Source organism: Ranitomeya imitator, chromosome 5, assembly GCF_032444005.1.
Source record: "Ranitomeya imitator isolate aRanImi1 chromosome 5, aRanImi1.pri, whole genome shotgun sequence".
In the NCBI taxonomy this organism is placed as follows: domain Eukaryota; kingdom Metazoa; phylum Chordata; class Amphibia; order Anura; family Dendrobatidae; genus Ranitomeya; species Ranitomeya imitator.
The window spans coordinates 366804443-366822699 of NC_091286.1; the positions used below are offsets into that span (position 1 = coordinate 366804443).

Genomic DNA, 18257 nt, shown 5'->3' on the forward strand with positions numbered 1-18257 from the left:
TTAGAATTTAATCACGTGCTCAGCGGCATAAAGATAGCAGATCAAGTGTAAGGTAGAAAAGATCTGCGGTATAAGGATAACAGATCAAGGGTAAGGAATAATCTGCGGAATAAAGATAGCAGATCAAGTGTAAGGAAGAAATACTCTGCGGCATAAAGGTAGCAGATCAAGTGTAAGGTAGAAATGATTGGCGGCATAAAGATAGCAGATCCAGTGTAAGGAAGAAATAATCTGTGACATAAAGATAGCAGATCAAGTGTAAGAAAAATGATCTACGGCATAAAGATAGTAGATCAAGTGTAAGAAAGAAATGATCTGCGGCATAAAGATAGATCAAGTGAAGTGTAGGAAGAAATAATCTGCGACATAAAGATAGCAGATCAAGTGTAAGAAAGAAATGATCTGCGGCATAAAGATAGCAGATCAAGTGTGAGAAAAATTATCTACGGCATAAAGATAGCAGATCAAGCGTAAGGAAGAAATAATCTGTGGCATAAAGATAGCAGATCAAGTGTAAGAAAGAAATGATCTGCGGCATAAAGATAGCAGATCAAGTGTGAGAAAAATTATCTACGGCATAAAGATAGCAGATCAAGTGTAAGGCCGAAATTATCTGTGGAGTAAAGATAGCAGATCAAGTGTAAGGAAGAAATGATCTGCGGCGTAAAGATAGCAGATCCAGTGTAAGGACGAAATAATCTGTGGCGTAAAGATAGCAGATCAAGTGTAAGGAAGAAATTATCTGCAGCGTATAGATAGCAGATCCAGTGTAAAGGTGCCTTCACACTAAGCGAGGTCGCTAGGGAGATCGCTGCTGAGTCACAAGTTTTGTGAGGCAACAGCGACCTCAGTAGCGATCTCGCTATGTTTGACACGTAGCAGCGATCAGGCCCCTGCTGTGAGATCGCTGGTCGTGTCGGAATGGTCTGGACCTTTTTTTGATCGTTGAGGTCCCGCTGGGTAGCACACATCGCTGTGTTTGACACCTTACCAACGACCTCGTTGACGACTCAGACACCGACACATAGGCGTGCGTTTGCGTTGCCTTTTCCGCACCCCTCCGCTCCGATTGGTGGTTGCTACTGCGTTCTGATTGGCGGTCATGCCTTCAACAGAAGGCGACATAGTAGCGCTTCCATCCTTTGTTCCTGACCGCGTGGTGGTTTGCAGATCGTTGTAGAGTTCTCCAGCCTGCGACTCCTCTTCGATTTATCTATTCTTCAACGGTTCTTCTGACACCTTTTGTGCACGGTAGGTATCGTTTGGGGTCTCAAATGCGTTCCCACCGAAGGGCTATTGTGTCGCCTCATAAGGCAAGGCCGCCACCAATCAGAACGCAGTAGCGACCACCAATCAGAACTGAATGGGCGCGGAAAAGGCAACGCAAATGCACGCCTGTGTGACTACAACATCACACAGGACGTCCCTCATCGAGGTCTGAATCGTCATAATAGCTGCCATGTGACAGGGTCACAACGACCAACGACATCGTTGTACAGGTCGCCGCATCGCTGCTGCGTCGTTGGGAAGATCTCACTGTTTGACATCTCACCAGCGACCACATAGCGACGCAGCAACGATCCCTGACAGGTCGTATCGTTGTCGAGATCGCTTTAGAGTCGCTAAGTGTGACGGGGCCTTAAGGAAGAAATAATCTGCGGCATAAAGATAGCAGATCAAGTGTAAAGCTACCGTCACACTGAACGATATCGCTAGCGATCTGTGACGTTGCAGCGTCCTGGCTAGCGATATCGTTCAGTTTGACACGCAGCAGCGATCAGGATCCTGCTGTGATGTCGTTGGTCGCTGCAGAAAGTCCAGCACTTTATTTCGTCGCTGGACTCCCTGCAGACATCGCTGAATCGGCGTGTGTGACGCCGATTCAGCGATGTCTTCACTGGTAACCAGGGTAAACATTGGGTTACTAAGCGCAGGGCCGTGCTTAGCAACCCGATGTTTACCCTAGTTACCAGCGTAAAAGTAAAAAAAAAAAAACACTACATACTTACATTCCGCTGTCTGTCCCCGGCGCTGTGCTTCTCTGCACTGGCTGTGAGCGCCAGCCAGCCGGAAAGCACAGCGGTGACGTCACCGCTCTGCTTTCCGGCCGCTGTGCTCACAGTCAGTGCAGGAAAGCACAGCGCCGGGGACAAACAGCGGTAGGTAAGTATGTAGTGATTGTTTTTTTTACTTTTACGATGGTAACCAGGGTAAACATCGGGTTACTAAGCGCGGCCCTGCGCTTAGTAACCCAATGTTTACCCTGGTTATCGGCATCGTTGCTCGCTGGAGAGCTGTCTGTGTGACAGCTCTCCAGCGACCAAACAGCGACGCTGCAGCGATCGACATCGTTGTCAGTATCGCTGCAGCGTCGCTGAGTGTGAAGGTAACCTTAAGGAAGAAATGATCTGCGGCGTGAAGATAGCAGATCCAGTGTAAGGACGAAATTATCTGTGGCGTAAAGATAGCAGATCAAGTGTAAGGAAGAAATAATCTGCAGCATAAAGATAGATCATGTGTAAAGAAAAAAAAAATCATCTGCAGCACTCACAATCTACCAATTCAAGTCCTTTAGATTTCATAAAGCCCAGCAGATCTAAAGGAGTGGGGCTCCACACTGACATATGGCCGCTTCTTGTACATACAGGTTCTCAAGGTCCCCAGGGCCACTTGACAGATAGTCTTTGTTATTGTTTTGAGGCTGTGGTCTCTGTTACAGCTAGGGGGCGCTGTTTGTTCTCCCCAGGTTGTGAATGCAGACAGATGAAGTCTATAGGTGTGCATGAGAGTCACAGATTTCCGGTCCAGGTTTTCTATGTGGCTGAAGGCCACAGGTTTGTGTGTGTTTAAAGGGAACCTGTCACCTGAATTTGGCGGGACTGGTTTTGGGTCATATGGGCGGAGTTTTCTGGTGTTTGATTCACCCTTTCCTTACCCACTGGCTGCATGCTGGCTGCAATATTGGATTGAAGTTCATTCTCTGTCCTCCGTAGTACACGCCTGCACAAGGCAAGATTGTTTTGCGCAGGCGTGTACTATGGAGGACAGAGAATGAACTTCAATCCAATATTGCAGCCAGCATGCAGCCAGCGGGTAAGGAAAGGGTGAATCAAACACCAGAAAACTCCGCCCATATGACCCAAAACCAGTCCCGCCAAATTCAGGTGACAGAGTCCCTTTAAAGGCCCTGCAATAAGGGGTATGGGTGTGTCAGGTGTGCGAGGTGCACGTCAGTGTCAGTCTGGAGTGCAGAGCAGAGGCACAGGCCAGCAGAGCCAGCACCCAAGGCAGGTGAATAGCCTGGCACCCGCAGCGTATACAGTGATGCAGGTCATCCATGGTAATGGTCTCGGACGTGGACAGTCCTGTACCCGGAGGTGGATGTCCTGTGCCCGAAACAGGACTAGCATGTGTAACGATTGTAAACAGGTGGATATGGTGCCCGGCTGCTATCCGGAGGATATCCTGGGCTGTGTACAGCTGTGTGAGTAAAGAGACTGTTAGTCTGTGATACAGCGATGCAGGACACCCACGGGATCTAGTTAGAGTAAGGCTGGCGTGTGTAGTGTCTGCAACATATGAGGCTGTGTGTATGGAGACTGTAATATGTCGTGTGGTCGCCCAGGGAAACTGGACAAGGGACGTCTGGCCTCTTTAGGGACCGCAATCTAAAGCCATATGATATATACTGCTATGAACTGGTGTGAACTGATCCCTGATAATATACACTGAAGTTATATGCATTTGTGTGAATTGGACTTTAGTGCTGTGAGGACACACATTAAAAAAGACTTTTGAGTTTGAACTTTGTGGGTCACTGCCTCTTCACTGCATACGATGCTACTACAATCTTACATTGTATACACATACACATGTGCGCACACGTAATTTTATATTTACAGTGGGGGGAAAAAGTGTTTAGTCAGCCACCAATTGTGCAAGTTCTCCCACTTAAAAAGATGAGAAAGGCCTGTAATTTACATCATAGGAAGACCACAATTATTATTACCGTATATACTCGAGTATAAGCCGAGAGTTTTAGCCGAGAGATTTCCCTGACTTGAAAATCCTTCCGACTTCAGATGAAGACTTTATTCTCAGAGAGGAAAGGCATTGCTAGGACCTTGTATACGAGAAATGTCTTAATGTGGCTAAAAGGTACACAAATTGGCCAATTTATGCGCTAAACTATCTAAATTTTTCATATTTCTAGTGCAGTAATGCACGTCAATTTTCATGTTTGCAGGTTTTGGCGCTACAGTGTGCTGGCTTATTTGTTTGATATGATTGAACATCCTTCCGGGCATGCTCAGAATGAAAAAATGGGATACGTCGCTGGATTCCTGTGTGTGACGGTCAGCGATGGATCCTGCGTCCATAGGTTTCCATTATAGCCAACGACGAACAGCGCTGGACCCGTCGCTGAGCGATTTTCCGATGTGCAGAAAAAAACGCTCCTTTGAACGTTTTCTCCCCACGACGGACCGCTATTTTCCGACGGATCCAGTGCACAATGGACGAAAAGGATGGCCATCTGTCACAATCCCTCGCTAATACAAGTCTATGGGAAAAAACAGGATCCTGCAGAAAAATTTGCAGGATCCTGTTCTTTCAAAAATCGACGGATTTCGACAGGAGGAAAAAGATGGAAGTGTGAAAGATGCCTTATACTCGAGCCATTCCCTGGGGTCAGCAGGGGAGGGGGAGCGGCAGCTGTCTAATCATACTCATCTGCTCCTGCACGTCCCTAGTTCTCCGGGCGCTGACAGCTTCTTCCAGCGTTGAGCGGTCACATGGTACCGCTCATTACAGTAATGCATATTGACGCGACTCCACTTCCATAGAGGTGGAGCCGCATATTCATTACTGTAATGAGCGGTACCATGTGACCCCTCAACGCTGGAAGAAGCTGTCAGCGCCCGGAGAACCAGGGACGTGCAGGGCCCGCGCCATGAGCAGGTGAACATAACGGGGGCATTGCGCGATATTCACCTGCCCTCGTTCCACCGCCGGGCTCCGTCTTCCGCGTCCTCTATCTGTGACGTTCAGGGCAGAGGGCGCGATGACGTGTTAGTGTGCGCACCGCCCTCTGCCTGAATAGTCACTGCAGAGGATGCTGAGGAGCAGCAGGCAGCGACGAGGAGTATGTCATTTATTTATTTATTTATTATTGTATATAGTTATATTATGTTAAAATGTAAATTTACAATACTTACTAAATTTACCCCAACAGCTGCCCAGTATCCAAATTAAAGCAGGGATCCACTTAACTTCAGGAAGGGAGGGGGCGAAATAGATATAAAAAAAAGTGCTTCTGTGATTAGACACTGCTGTATGGCACCCACTAGTGTTCTTGTCACTCCATCTTAAAGAGTCTACTTAATGCGCCACTTCTGGCTCAGTCTAACAGAGCAGGTAGCCGGCTGTCAATCAACATGACGTTAGCAGTGACGCCTGTTGACGGCGTAGCACAGGAAGAGAAGGAACTGCTTACTTGACTTACCAACACAGTAAGTGTGACTGCTCTGAGCCATGAGAGAGCGTCACATGTAAGAAAAGGTAGAAAGTAAGCAACTACCAGCCGATAAGTGCTTAGACCCATAGAAAAAAAAATGAGATCACGGATAATTCCTTCTCACAAGGAAAGAGGGGGCCTAGTGAAGGCCACGATAATAGTTTACAAAAGTGAAGAATTACCGTAGATATTTGCCTGAATATAGAAATCCTGCAGCTTAAAGGGAACCTGTCACCTGAATTTGGCGGGACCGGTTTTCGGTCATATGGGCGGAGTTTTCGGGTATTTGATTCACCCTTTCCTTACCCGCTGGCTGCATGCTGGCCGCAATATTGGATTGAAGTTCATTCTCTGTCCTCCGTAGTACACGCCTGTACAAGGCAATCTTGCCTTGCGCACGCGCAGTATGCTTTGCCCAGCTGCGGGCAAAGCCGAAAAGCATTAGTGCGCATGCGCCGGTGCACTATGTCCTGGAACTATTTTGCTGTGTTCCGGGACTTAGTGCGCCAACGCATGCATTAGTGGGCAAAGCATACTGCGCGTGCGCAAGGCAAGATTGCCTTGTACAGGCATGTACTACAGAGGACAGAGAATGAACTTCAATCCAATATTGCGGCCAGCATGCAGCCAGCGGGTAAGGAAAGGGTGAATCAAACACCCAAAAACTCCGCCCATATGACCGAAAACCGGTCCCACGAAATTCAGGTGACAGGTTCCCTTTAATAAATTATCTGCTGATTTTTCATTTACGTCCACGACAAATTTTCAGTGACTGGATTCTAAAATGTATCTGTAATTCTATCTTTTCCTTCCAGACTAACTAACAGCGCACAACTGAGCGTGCAGCCTGCTAAGATGAAAGCGGATCCAAGAGGGCAAATAGCGAGCATTGCCGAGAGTCTTTCCAGCCAGCACTTCAGCATCCCACATGATACCCAGAATGAAGTTGGAATATTACACCTCCCCTGACATTTAACAGTTGGTTCATCATTTACAATAAGTAACAGAAAAACAATCTGCTGAAAATTACTCCACGGACAACTGTTTGGGTTCGGTCACAAAGCAAATATCTCCAAGCTTTATATGTAGGGACTGCTTCATATGTATGAGCAATCAGCTGCATGTTCTTTTTTTGGGATGACATTTTGGGGGTTTTCATACCAATTACTTTTCTAGAATGATGGTCTAAAGTTAGGTACAGACCAGAACTTAAATTATCGGTAAAAAAAACAAAACTGCAGATCTATGGTAGATTTGAAGCCTCTGTCGCTCCAGCTCCATTACACACCCATCACCCAGTCCTGCTATGTTCTGTGACTTCAGGCAAGAGAAAGCATCGCTGTGCGGGGAATGGGGCTGGAGTGACAAGAGCCTCCAGATCTACCATAGCTCTTCAGCCTCATTTGGACATCAATTTAAGCGCCATTTTCTCAGTAACTGGGGAGCGGACTGGCCATGGAAAATAAATAAAATATGAAGGAAACTTTTGTGCGTTCAGGACGTATCTCAGACGCTTTCTAGCACACTGTTTGCTAAAGGATGCAGGTTGCTGGCTTGTGAACACACACTGGTATTTACATAGTAAAAATAAAACTTCTGAATTAGCAGCACCGAACTAAAACTGCTTGTTCTAATAAAGGAAAGAATAAAAGAACAGATTGCAGGAAACCATGAGAGCACAAGCATAGTAAACAACCTCCGTGACGTCTGCCAGCCAGAGAGCGGCCTGCTCACTCTTTCTATGTTGGGCACATACATGGACAGTCACATAAGGACACCATGTATCTCACCCTTTTCACACCCAGGGCTGTGGAGTCGCTAAGCCAAACCTCCGACTCCTCAACTTCCATGACGCAGACTCCACCAAAATGAGCTCCGACTCTGACTCCACAGCCCTATTTACATCTTGTCTGAAATGTAATCTGATCCACTTATACACTGTTGTAGCATGGAGGTACGCATTAGATCCTTCAGATCATCCGATCATGTGCAAAAATCTGCTGTCTTTAAAGGGAATCTGTCACCCCAAAATTCGCCTATAAGCTAAGGCCACCGACATCAGGGGCTTATCTAAAGCATTCTGTAGTGCTGTAGATAAGCCCCCGATGTTACCTGAAAGAGGAGAAAAACAGGTTAGATTATACTCACCCAGGGGCGGTCCGCTGTGGTTCGGTCCGATGGGAGTCGCGGGTCCGGTGCCTCCCATCTTCATACGATGACGTCCTCTTTGCTTCCTGCCGCGGCTCTGGCGCCTGATGCCGGTGGCCTTAGCTTATAGGCTAATTTTGGGGTGACAGATTCCCTTAACAGTTGAAACAAAGTGGATTCTTGAAAAATCCTGACTATTTTAAGGAACTGTGGTTTCTGGTGCATTTTTTTTCCCAATGGGGAGGCTGGAAAAAATGCATGTAAAAAAAATACAATTCCGTCTTTAACTCTACAATCCCAATGTTTCTGCATGAAAAAAGAAAAAAAAAAACTGTATAACATCTCTACAGAAAAAGTTAAAAAAGGGAAAATTGCAATAATCAAATCAGATTTCTATTGCATCGTTTGCTGCAAACACCGGCAGGAAAGCGCATACCAGTATATAAAAAATGTTTTTGCATGTGGGAACATGGCCTAAGACCTAAGGGTAGGTTCACACAGGACGGAAAGGTGAGAAAATTGGGAAGGAGAGTATACTGTTAGACAAATTGCCACTGTGTGGGCCCAGCCTAAGGCCAGTCTCACACGTCCAGATAATTCCAGTACCGGAAAAATTGGTACCGGAATTATCCGTGTCCGTGTGCCCGTGCGTTTCTGTGGCACATCAGTGTGGCACACATGTGCCGCCCGTGTGCCCACTGGGTACCACATGCACCGTGCAGGAGACAGCGCTAAAGTTTAGCGCTGTCCCCTGCATCTGGTGCTGAAACCGCCATTCATATCTTCCTGCACCGTGCAGGAGACAGCGCTAAAGTTTAGCGCTGTACCCTGCATCTGGTGCTGAAACCGCCATTCATATCTTCCCTGCAGCAGCGTTTGCTGTAGAGAAGATATGAATATTCCTTTTTTTTTTTGTTTCTCGTGTTTAAAATAAATATCCATGTCCCCACCCCCTGTACGCCCGCCCGCTGTTCTTAAAATACTCACCCGGCTCCCTCGCTGGCTGCCGCTGCTTCCTGTCCTGGCCGCACGTTCTACTCTATGAGCGGTCACGTGGGGCCGCTCATTTACAGAAATGAATATGCAGCTCCACCCCTATGGGAGGTGGAGCCACATATTCATGATTGTAATTGGCGGCCCCACGTGACCGCTCATACAGTAGAAGATGCTGCCAGGACAGGAAGCAGCGCCAGCCAGCAAGGGAGCCGGGTGAGTATTTTAAGAACAGCGGGCGGGCGCACAGGGGGTGGGGACATGGATATTTATTTTAAACACGAGAAACAAAAAAAAAAAAAGGAATATTCATATCTTCTCTACAGCAAACGCTGCTGCAGGGAAGATATGAATGGGGCTTCACCACCAGTGGGGGGGGACAGCGCTTACTGTAGCACTGTCTCCTGCACGGCACACGGACTGCACACGGACAACGTCCATGTGCGGTACGTGTTTTACACGGACCCATTGACTTTAATGGGTCCGTGTAATCCGTGCGCTCCCACGAACACTGACATGTCCCCGTGTTTGGCACACGGAGACACAGTCCGCAAAAAAAATCAATGAAATCTGCACAGATGCATTGATTTCAATGTGTCTACGTGTGTCAGTGGCTCCGGTACGTGAGGAAACGGTCACCTCACGTACCGGAGCCACTGACGTGTGAAACCGGCCTAATACCGCTCACTTCATTCCATTATTTCAAGGAAAAAACTAAATATCAGGAAAAAGTCAGCAAGAAAAAATATATTGCAATAATTATCTTCTGCAATCCAGTGTATTCCGAGACAATTAACATTAGTAATTGGTAATATCAGGTATGTTTTATAGAATTACCATATGCAAAATATGTATATATAAAAAGCAGACCAGAAAAAAAAGGAAGCAGAGAAACAAGCACAGCGGTGCAGCAGCGGCGGGAGGTTTCCCCATTTAGCTTGTACTATATATGGCTCATTATGTTTCCCAATTACTAAATAAAGCCAATATATTACAAAGGAGGAATTAAACCAATGTATACATCACTGACTGCGGGACAAGTCCAGGATTTCAACTCAATGGGAAACTGCATTTGTCCTTCTGCTGTAACACAAAGACTTTCTCCCCAGAAGTCCAGATAACAGACTGCAGATTTCATTTTCACTTGTATGAGGAACTTGCACTGATTTGGAAATAAAGGAACAAGGCACATCCGGTCCATTTGGGGTTTCTATTTTTTAGGAGCACAAAAGATTTTACGCAGTGTCTTAAGAGCAGAAAATATGACAAAGTTAAAAAAAAAAACATTACTTACCATACTTTTCAGACTATAAGATGCACCTTAAATTTTCAGGAGGAAACTAGGGAAAAAAATTAAAGCTTCAAATGGGGGTCTATCTTACAGCTTACCAGGGGTGGGTGGGTATCAGCAGCACTGGTGGAGAAGGGTCACAGAGGGTGTTCGGTGGTCCAGCGATGACCTGACTCCCAACCCAGACTGGTGAGGCAGGTTCGGTGGTAAGGGGGCTTCACTGACATCTTGTGAAAGCCTAGAGCCCCCGCACATCCAGTGCTGCAATGCTGTGGCCTCCGGGATGGGAGTCAGATCATTGCCCTGCAGTGTCAGACCACTGAACTCCCCCTCTTCCCAGCCCAGGGCCTACAGAATCGCCCGACTCCTGATGCCACCACACTCCTGGTAAGTATATTCCGACTATAAAAAGCACCCCCATTTTCCCCCAAAAAATTTTGGGGAAAAGGTGCGTCTTATAGTTCAAAAAATACAATACCTGTTGAATTCCCTTGTGCTCCTGTGTCACTTCCCCCGTGGCCCAAGTGAGTAATGATGTAGCATTCAGTAGACCACCGCAGCCAATCACTGGTTGCAGCACTCGCACACTGTGTAGTCAAATGTCATATCAGTCACTTAAGGCCCCGTCACACATAGCGAGATCGCTAGCGAGATCGCTGCTGAGTCACAAGTTTTGTGACGCAACAGCGATCTCAGTAGCGATCTCGCTATGTGTGACACGTACCAGCAACCAGGCCCCTGCTGTGAGATCGCTGGTCGTGTCGGAATGGCCTGGACCATTTTTTGATCGTTGAGGTCCCGCTGACATCGCTGAATCGGCGTGTGTGACGCCGATTCAGCGATGTCTTCGCTGGTAACCAGGGTAAACATCGGGTAACTAAGCGCAGGGCCGCGCTTAGTAACCCGATGTTTACCCTGGTTACCATCCTAAAAGTAAAAAAACAAACGCTACATACTTACCTATCGCTGTCTGTCCTCGGCGCTCTGCTTCTCTGGTCTGGCTGTGAGCGCCGGTCAGCCGGAAAGCAGAGCGGTGACGTCACCGCTCTGCTTTCCGGCCGCTGTGCTCACAGCCAGACCAGAGAAGCAGAGCGCCGAGGACAGACAGCGATAGGTAAGTATGTAACGTTTTTTTTTTTTTTACTTTAACGATGGTAACCAGGGTAAACATCGGGTTACTAAGCGCGGCCCTGCGCTTAGTTACCCGATGTTTACCCTGGTTACCGTGGACCTCGGATCGTTGGTCGCTGGAGAGCTGTCTGTGTGACAGCTCTCCAGCGACCAAACAGCGACGCTGCAGCGATCCGGATCGTTGTCGGTATCGCTGCAGCGTCGCTATGTGTGACGGGGCCTTTAAGGGTAATCCTTTTGCTATTTAATCTGAGAGCAGCATGAGGTCAGGGGAGAGACTCTGATTCCAGGGGTGTGTCATTTATTAGGTAGTGTGCTGTAGTTTCAATACAATCAGTGTTTAATCAGCAGGAGATTATCATTACAGGACTAGGTCTCACATGTGGGCCAGTCAGGTTTATCTCTGTAACCCCGTCCCCACCACTGATTAGCAGCATGATGACAATATACAGTGTGCACTGGAAGCTGCCAATCAGAGGTGTTGGCGGGGTTATACACAGTTTAGCAATGTGACCACTACTACATCTACAGCAGAGAAAATAGATAATGTGACGGGGGATTATATTGGTAAGTAATGGCTATATTTAACAGTTGGAACATGCCCTACTCTGTGCCACATTTTAGAAAATTACAGAAAACGCCTTAAAGGGGTTGTCCCAAGAGAAAAGTACATTTTAGTTAATAGATCTTGAAATAATAATAATTTCCACAATTGGATGTGTTTAACCCCTTAACCCCTGGAGTTTTTTTTGGTTTTGCATTTTCGTTTTTTGCTTCCCCTCCTTCCCTATGTTTGGTCAATATGGCCATGTGAGGGCTTATTTTTTTGTGGAACGAGTTGTACTTTTGAACGACACCATTGGTTTTACCATGTTGTGTACTCGAAAACGAGAAAAAAAATTCCAAGTGCGGTGAAATTGCAAGAAAAGTGCGATCCCACACTTGTTGCCAGGTTCACTAAATGCTGAAACTGAACTGCCATTATGATTCCCCAGGTCATTATGAGTTCATAGACACCAAACATGTCTAGGTTCTTTTTCATCTAAGTGGTGAAAAAAATTCCATACTTTGTGCAATTTTCCCAAAACCCGTAGCGTCTCGGGTTGGGTGAAGTCTTATTATTTGCATCCCGAGCTGATGTTTGTAATGATACCATTTTGGTGCAGATATGTTCTTTTAAATCACCCGTTATTGCATTGTAATGCAATGTCACGGCGACAAAAAAATATTCTGGCGTTTTTACTTCTTTTTATCGTTATGCCGTTTAGCGATCAGGTTAATCCTTTAATTTTATTGGTTAGATCGGGAGATTCTGAACGCGGTGATACCAAATACGCGTATTGTTGATTTTGTATTTATTGTTTTATTTTGAATGGGGCGAAAGGGGGGTGACTTTTATATATCTTCTAATTTTTTTCATATTTTTAAAAACATTTTTTTTTATTTATTTTTGGCATGCTTCAATAGCCTTCATGGGCGGCTAGAAGCTGCCACAACTTGATCGGCTCTGCTACATAGAGGCGATGCTCAGATCGCCTCTATATAGCAGAATTACAGACTTGGTATGAGTGCCACCCTGGACCACAGGGTGGCGCTCACAGCAATCCTGCATCAACAACGAGGTCTCAAGGAGACCTCTGGTTGTCATGCCGATCAAGTGACGAGGGTCTAGTGACCGCATTTCCGGCCTGATGGCCAGAAGTGCTTGTTAAATGCCACTGTCAAAAGTTTGACAGCGGCATTTACCGTATATACTTGAGTATAAGCTGACCCGAGTATAAGCCCAGGCACCTACTTTTGCCACGGAAAACTGGGTAAGCTTATTGACTAGAGTATAAGCCAGGTATGCATTGTCCCCTCATCCTTGTCCTGCTATGCATCGCTCCTCCTTCCCTGTCCTGGTATGAATGCCTCCCCATCCCTGTCCCTGTCTTCATGCCTCCCCTGTCCCTGTGATTATATGCATGCCTCCCCCTTCCCTGTCCTGGTATGAATGCCTCCCGATCCCTACCCCTGTCTGCATGCCTCTCCTATCCCTGTCCTAGTATGAATGGCTCCCCCGTTCCATCCCTGTACGAATGCCTCCCCCATTCCATGCGTGTACGCATGCCTTACAGAAACCAGCAGCTGTGATCCCCTGCTGTCCTGTCTGTATCCGCTCTTTTGCTTCCTCCTCTGCCCAGAAGATGTGGTATGATCAGTCCAAGTTCCTCCACCAACAGACACAGCCATTACACAGAAGGCACATTTATAGGATTATCTCTATTTTATTTCCCTGTGACCCAGCACGGGCGTTCCAGCAGGGTCCATATGACTACTGAAACCGATCAGCAACAGTCCTCGTGGTACCATAGCTTCCACCAGTAGCATAGATGTGCTCAGCCACAATCTCCCCTAGTTAGGGGCACGCACAGTTCAGTTGTAGGCTACATTACCACGATGACTATTGGACCTTACAGATTTTCTGCACCCAAGGGCTAAATTATTTTACTTGCGTTTTTGGCATTGCAATTTTTTACATGCATGCTCATTGAGTTTTTGTTTGTTTTTGATATGTCATGTTTTAAATAAAGCTACAGTACTTAGTTTTTAATACTTGATATTTGACTTTAATGCAGCTATTTGCAGGTTATGTGCCTTTTTTTTTTACCTGTGAATTTTCTGTAATTAATAAAACTCTTTGGGGAAAATCCCCACAAAAAACACAGCAGACCCTCAAGAAAAATGGATATGTTGGGGATTTAACCCCTATATAACCTTGAGCGTTGAACTATTGCAGCAAGTAAAGAAAAAAGTGTATATATATATATATATATATATATATATATATATATATATATATATATATATATATATATATATATATGTATATAAATAATCAATTCACCCCTCTTTTGCTCCATTTAAAATAAAAAAAAATAAGAAAATAAAAAAACCGTAGTTAATATTGCTGAGTTAAGAAATTTCCTATCAAAATATTAACTAAATTAATCAGATTGGTAAACGGCATAATGGCATAATGAGAAAACAAAAACGCCAGAATTATGCTTTTTTTTTTTTTGGTCGCCGCAACATTGCAACTAAATGCAATAATGGGCAATCAAAACATCATAATCATATCTACCCCAAAATGGTAGACGCGCAAAAAATAAGGCCTCATCCAGCCCCAGATCCCGAAAATAGAGATGCTATGTGTCTCGAAAATTATGTCTTTTTTTTTTTTTTTTACACAACCCTTGGATTTTTTCACCAACAGCCTATGCATGTTTGGAATCCAAGAACTCGTACTGACCTGGAGAATCATATTGGTAGGTCATTTTTAGAATTTAGTGAACATGGTAAATGAAAAAAAAAAAAAAAGAAAAAACAATTATGGAATTGCACTTTCCTTTGCAATTTCACGTCTCTTGGAATTTGTTCCAGTTTTCCCGCACACTCTATGGTAAAATCAATGGTGTTGTTCAAAAATACAACTCATCCCACAAAAAAAAAAAAAGTCCTCATACAGCTATACTGACAGAAAAATAAAGTAATGGCTTTGGGAAGAAGAGGAGCAAAAAACGAAAATGAAAAATAATGAAAATTGCTTGGTGAAAGGGTTAAAAACGCACCTTGGGTCATTTCATTCAGTGTAAAAAAAAGCACAGTGGGCATGATCTACTATATAATTGTCTAAGGGTCACTTCCGTCTGTCTGCCTGTCTTTTTGTCTGTGTTTCTGTCTGTCTGTCACGGATATTCATTGGTCGCGGCCTCTGTTTGTCATGGAAATCCAAGTCGCTGATTGGTTGTGGCAAAACGCCCAATCAGCGACAGGCACAGTCCGGCGGCAAAATGGCCTCTCTTTCCTCTCCGCAGTCAGTCCATACTCCCCTCCATTCAACCCTCACACAGGGTTAATGCGAGCGCTACCGGTAACGCAGCTATTAACCCTGTGTGACCAATTTTTTACTATTGATGCTCCGGTAACGCAGCTATTAACCCTGTGTGACCAATTTTTACTATTGATGCTCCGGTAACGCAGCTATTAACCCTGTGTGACCAATTTTTTACTATTGATGCTGCGTATGCAGCATCAATAGTAAAAAGATCTAATGTTACAAATAATACTAATTAAAAAAAAAAAGGTTATTCTCACCCTCCGACGTGGTGTGCTGTCCTCGGCAGTGCAAGTGGCAGGTTCCGGTGCCAAGGATGCTATGCGAGAAGGAACTGCCATGACGTCCCGATCATGTGACCACGACATCACCACAGGTCCTGCGCTCATAAAAACCCTGGGACCGGAAGCTGCCGCGTGCACTGTACACAGGCGCCAGGACTTCAACGGGCCTTCGGAAGGTGAGTATATGTTTATTTTTTATTTTAAGTCTTTTTTAACCACGCATAAAGTGCTCACATTGCTATATCCTACGTGGGCTGTGTTACATACTGCGTGGGCTGCGTTATATACTACATCTCTGTGCTATACACTATGTGGCTGGGCAATATACAACGTGACTGTCCAATATACTACGTGGCTGTGCAATATACTACGTGCTCTGTGTTATATACTACTTAGCTGTGCAATATACTATGTGGCTGTGTCGGTTCTCTTATATACTACGTCGACTGTGCAATATACTACGTGGCTCTGTTATATACTACGTGGCTGTGCAATATACTACGTAGCTATGCAATATACTGCGTGCCTCTACAATATACTACGTGGCTATGTTATATACTACGTCGCTGACCAATATACTACATAGCTGTGCAATTCACTACGTAGCTGTGCAATACACTACGTGACTGTGTTATATACTACGTGGCTGTGCAATATACTACGTGCCTGTGCAATATACTACGTGGCTCTACAATATACTACATGGCTATGTTATATACTAAGTGGCTCTGCTATATACTACGTGGCTGACCATTATACTACATACCTGTGCAATACACTACGTGGCTATGTTATATACTACGTAGCTCTGCTATATACTACGTACGCTGTGTTACATACTACGTAGCTCTGTTATATACTACGCAGCTATGTTATATACTACGTCAGTTGTGTTATATACAATATAGTACGTAGCCTGTGCTATATACTACCTACATATTCTAGAATACCCGATACGTTAGAATCGGGCCACCATCTAGTATTTCTATAAAGCTCATCCACTTATTGGAACTGTAAATCACAGCAGTTTTTGCTTTGCTCAGCAGCGTCAAAAACTCACCAGAAACTCATTGTGGGAAGTTAATCTTATACATCATTATAAGCATCATGACACACCGGAGGAAGGACGATGGCTACCTCTAGGTCAACAGGACAACTAAAGCAAAACAAAGAATCACTGGGAGGAAATACCATAGTCCAGGATGTGACACTCACCCTCTCTGGAATAGATCCACATTGTAAAACTTCTGGAGCTCCACTGAAAATTCCACAGTTGCCTGAACATCACTCATTTTGATTCCAGATGAAGATTCACTATTCACTAAACAGGAAGGAAAGCGAGAAAATAGAAATGAATGAGACTAGAATAACATGGAAATCTAAGCCCATGTTCACGTGACATTTACGGCCCGATGTGACATTTATGCTGCAAAAGCTTCCTGATGTATACGTATGCCTCCACAAGAGGCCATAAACGGTCATCCGCCACCTATAGGGTCTCATTTACAAAATGTACAAAGTGGACAAAGTTTTTCGTTTTTTACTCGGTATCTTTAGAAGAAATACAGAAGTCTACATACCGTTTCTATATACAGTCATGGCCGAAAGTGTTTGCACCCTTGAAATAAGTATTTCTCCCCAAAAATATTGCCATTACACATGAAAGAACACAACGAAACTGAGGGAAAAAAAGGGCATTTGGACACGCAAAGCCCCCAAAAACAGGTCGGACAAAGAACTAAAAAAAATCTCCAGCCGAAAAGTCAAATGGATCAAACTTCAGAATTTATTTAGACATCATAAAACGCTAGTAGTTTCTCCAGTTGTCTCCAGCTAACGCGTTTTGGCTATGCCTTACTCATAACCATAACCACGTACCGAAAACGTGTTGGTTGGAGACCACTGGAGGAACGGCTAGCGTTTTATGAGGTCTAAATATATTCTGAAGTTTTATCCACTTGACTCTTTGCTGGAAATTTCTTTTTTCCTTGCTGTCTGCTAACTGTACTTAGTCCTGGGCAGCACCGTGTGGAGGCTTACACACAGCTTCATTACAACGTGGATCCGGTGAGCTGACTCTCGTCTTTCTCTTACATTTATGTTTCACTTGAACAGAATTGTTGGCACCTTTCCAAAATTGTGGGTAAACAACTTTGTTTCAAGCATGTGATGCTCGTTCAAACTCACCTGTTGCAAGTAACAGGTATGGGTAATATGAAAATCACACCTGAAACCAGATAAAAAGGGAAGAAGTTGATTCAATCTTTGCATTGTGTGTCTGTGTGTGCCACACTAAGCATGGAGAACCGAAAGAGGAGAAGAGAACTGTATGAAGACTTGATACCTGAAATTGATGAAAACTCTCAACAATCTCAAGGTTATCAGTCCATCTTCAGAGATCTCGATGTTCCTTTGTCCACAGTGGGCAACATAATCAAGAAGCTTACAAGCCATGGCACTATAGCTAATCACTCTGAAAGAGGACAGCAAAGAAAAATTGATGAAAGGTTGCAACGCGGGAGAGTCCGGATGGTAAATAAGCAACCTCAATCAAATTTCAAAGAAATTCAAGCCGTCCTGCAGTCTCATGGTGCATCAGTGTCAGCATGAACTATCCATCGACATCTGAATGTAATGAAAGCCTATGGCAGGAGACCAAGGAGGACCCCAACTGCTGACAGAGAAACATAAAAAATCTATACTGCATTTTGCCTAAATGTAAATGAGTAAGCCAAAATTCTTCTGGGAAAGTGTTGTGCACAGATGAGACCAAGATAGAGCTTTTTGGTAAAGTAGATAATTCTACTGTTTACCAAAAAGTGAAATAGGTCTACAAAGAAAAGAAAACAGTACCTACAGTCAAATATGGTGGAGGTTCAAAGATGTTTTCGGGCTGTTTTGCTGTCTCTGGCTCTATGTGCATTGACTGTGTGCAAACTAACATGAAATCTGAACATTACCAAAGGATTTTAAGTCACAATGTAGAGCCCAGTGTCAGAAAGCTGGGTTTGAGTCCTA

General features: G+C 44.8%; 1 protein-coding gene across 7 annotated transcripts in view; it reads right to left on the minus strand.

Moving 5' to 3' along the window:
• The window catches only part of FAM135A (family with sequence similarity 135 member A), a 134994-nt gene that overhangs the window by 78555 nt on the left and 38182 nt on the right, over positions 1 to 18257 (minus strand). For all 7 annotated transcript variants that reach the window (XM_069726641.1, XM_069726639.1, XM_069726636.1 and 4 more), the window contains one exon: positions 16455 to 16560. In XM_069726641.1, coding sequence (XP_069582742.1) covers positions 16455 to 16560 — 106 coding nt within the window. The remainder of the gene's footprint in view (positions 1 to 16454; positions 16561 to 18257) is intronic.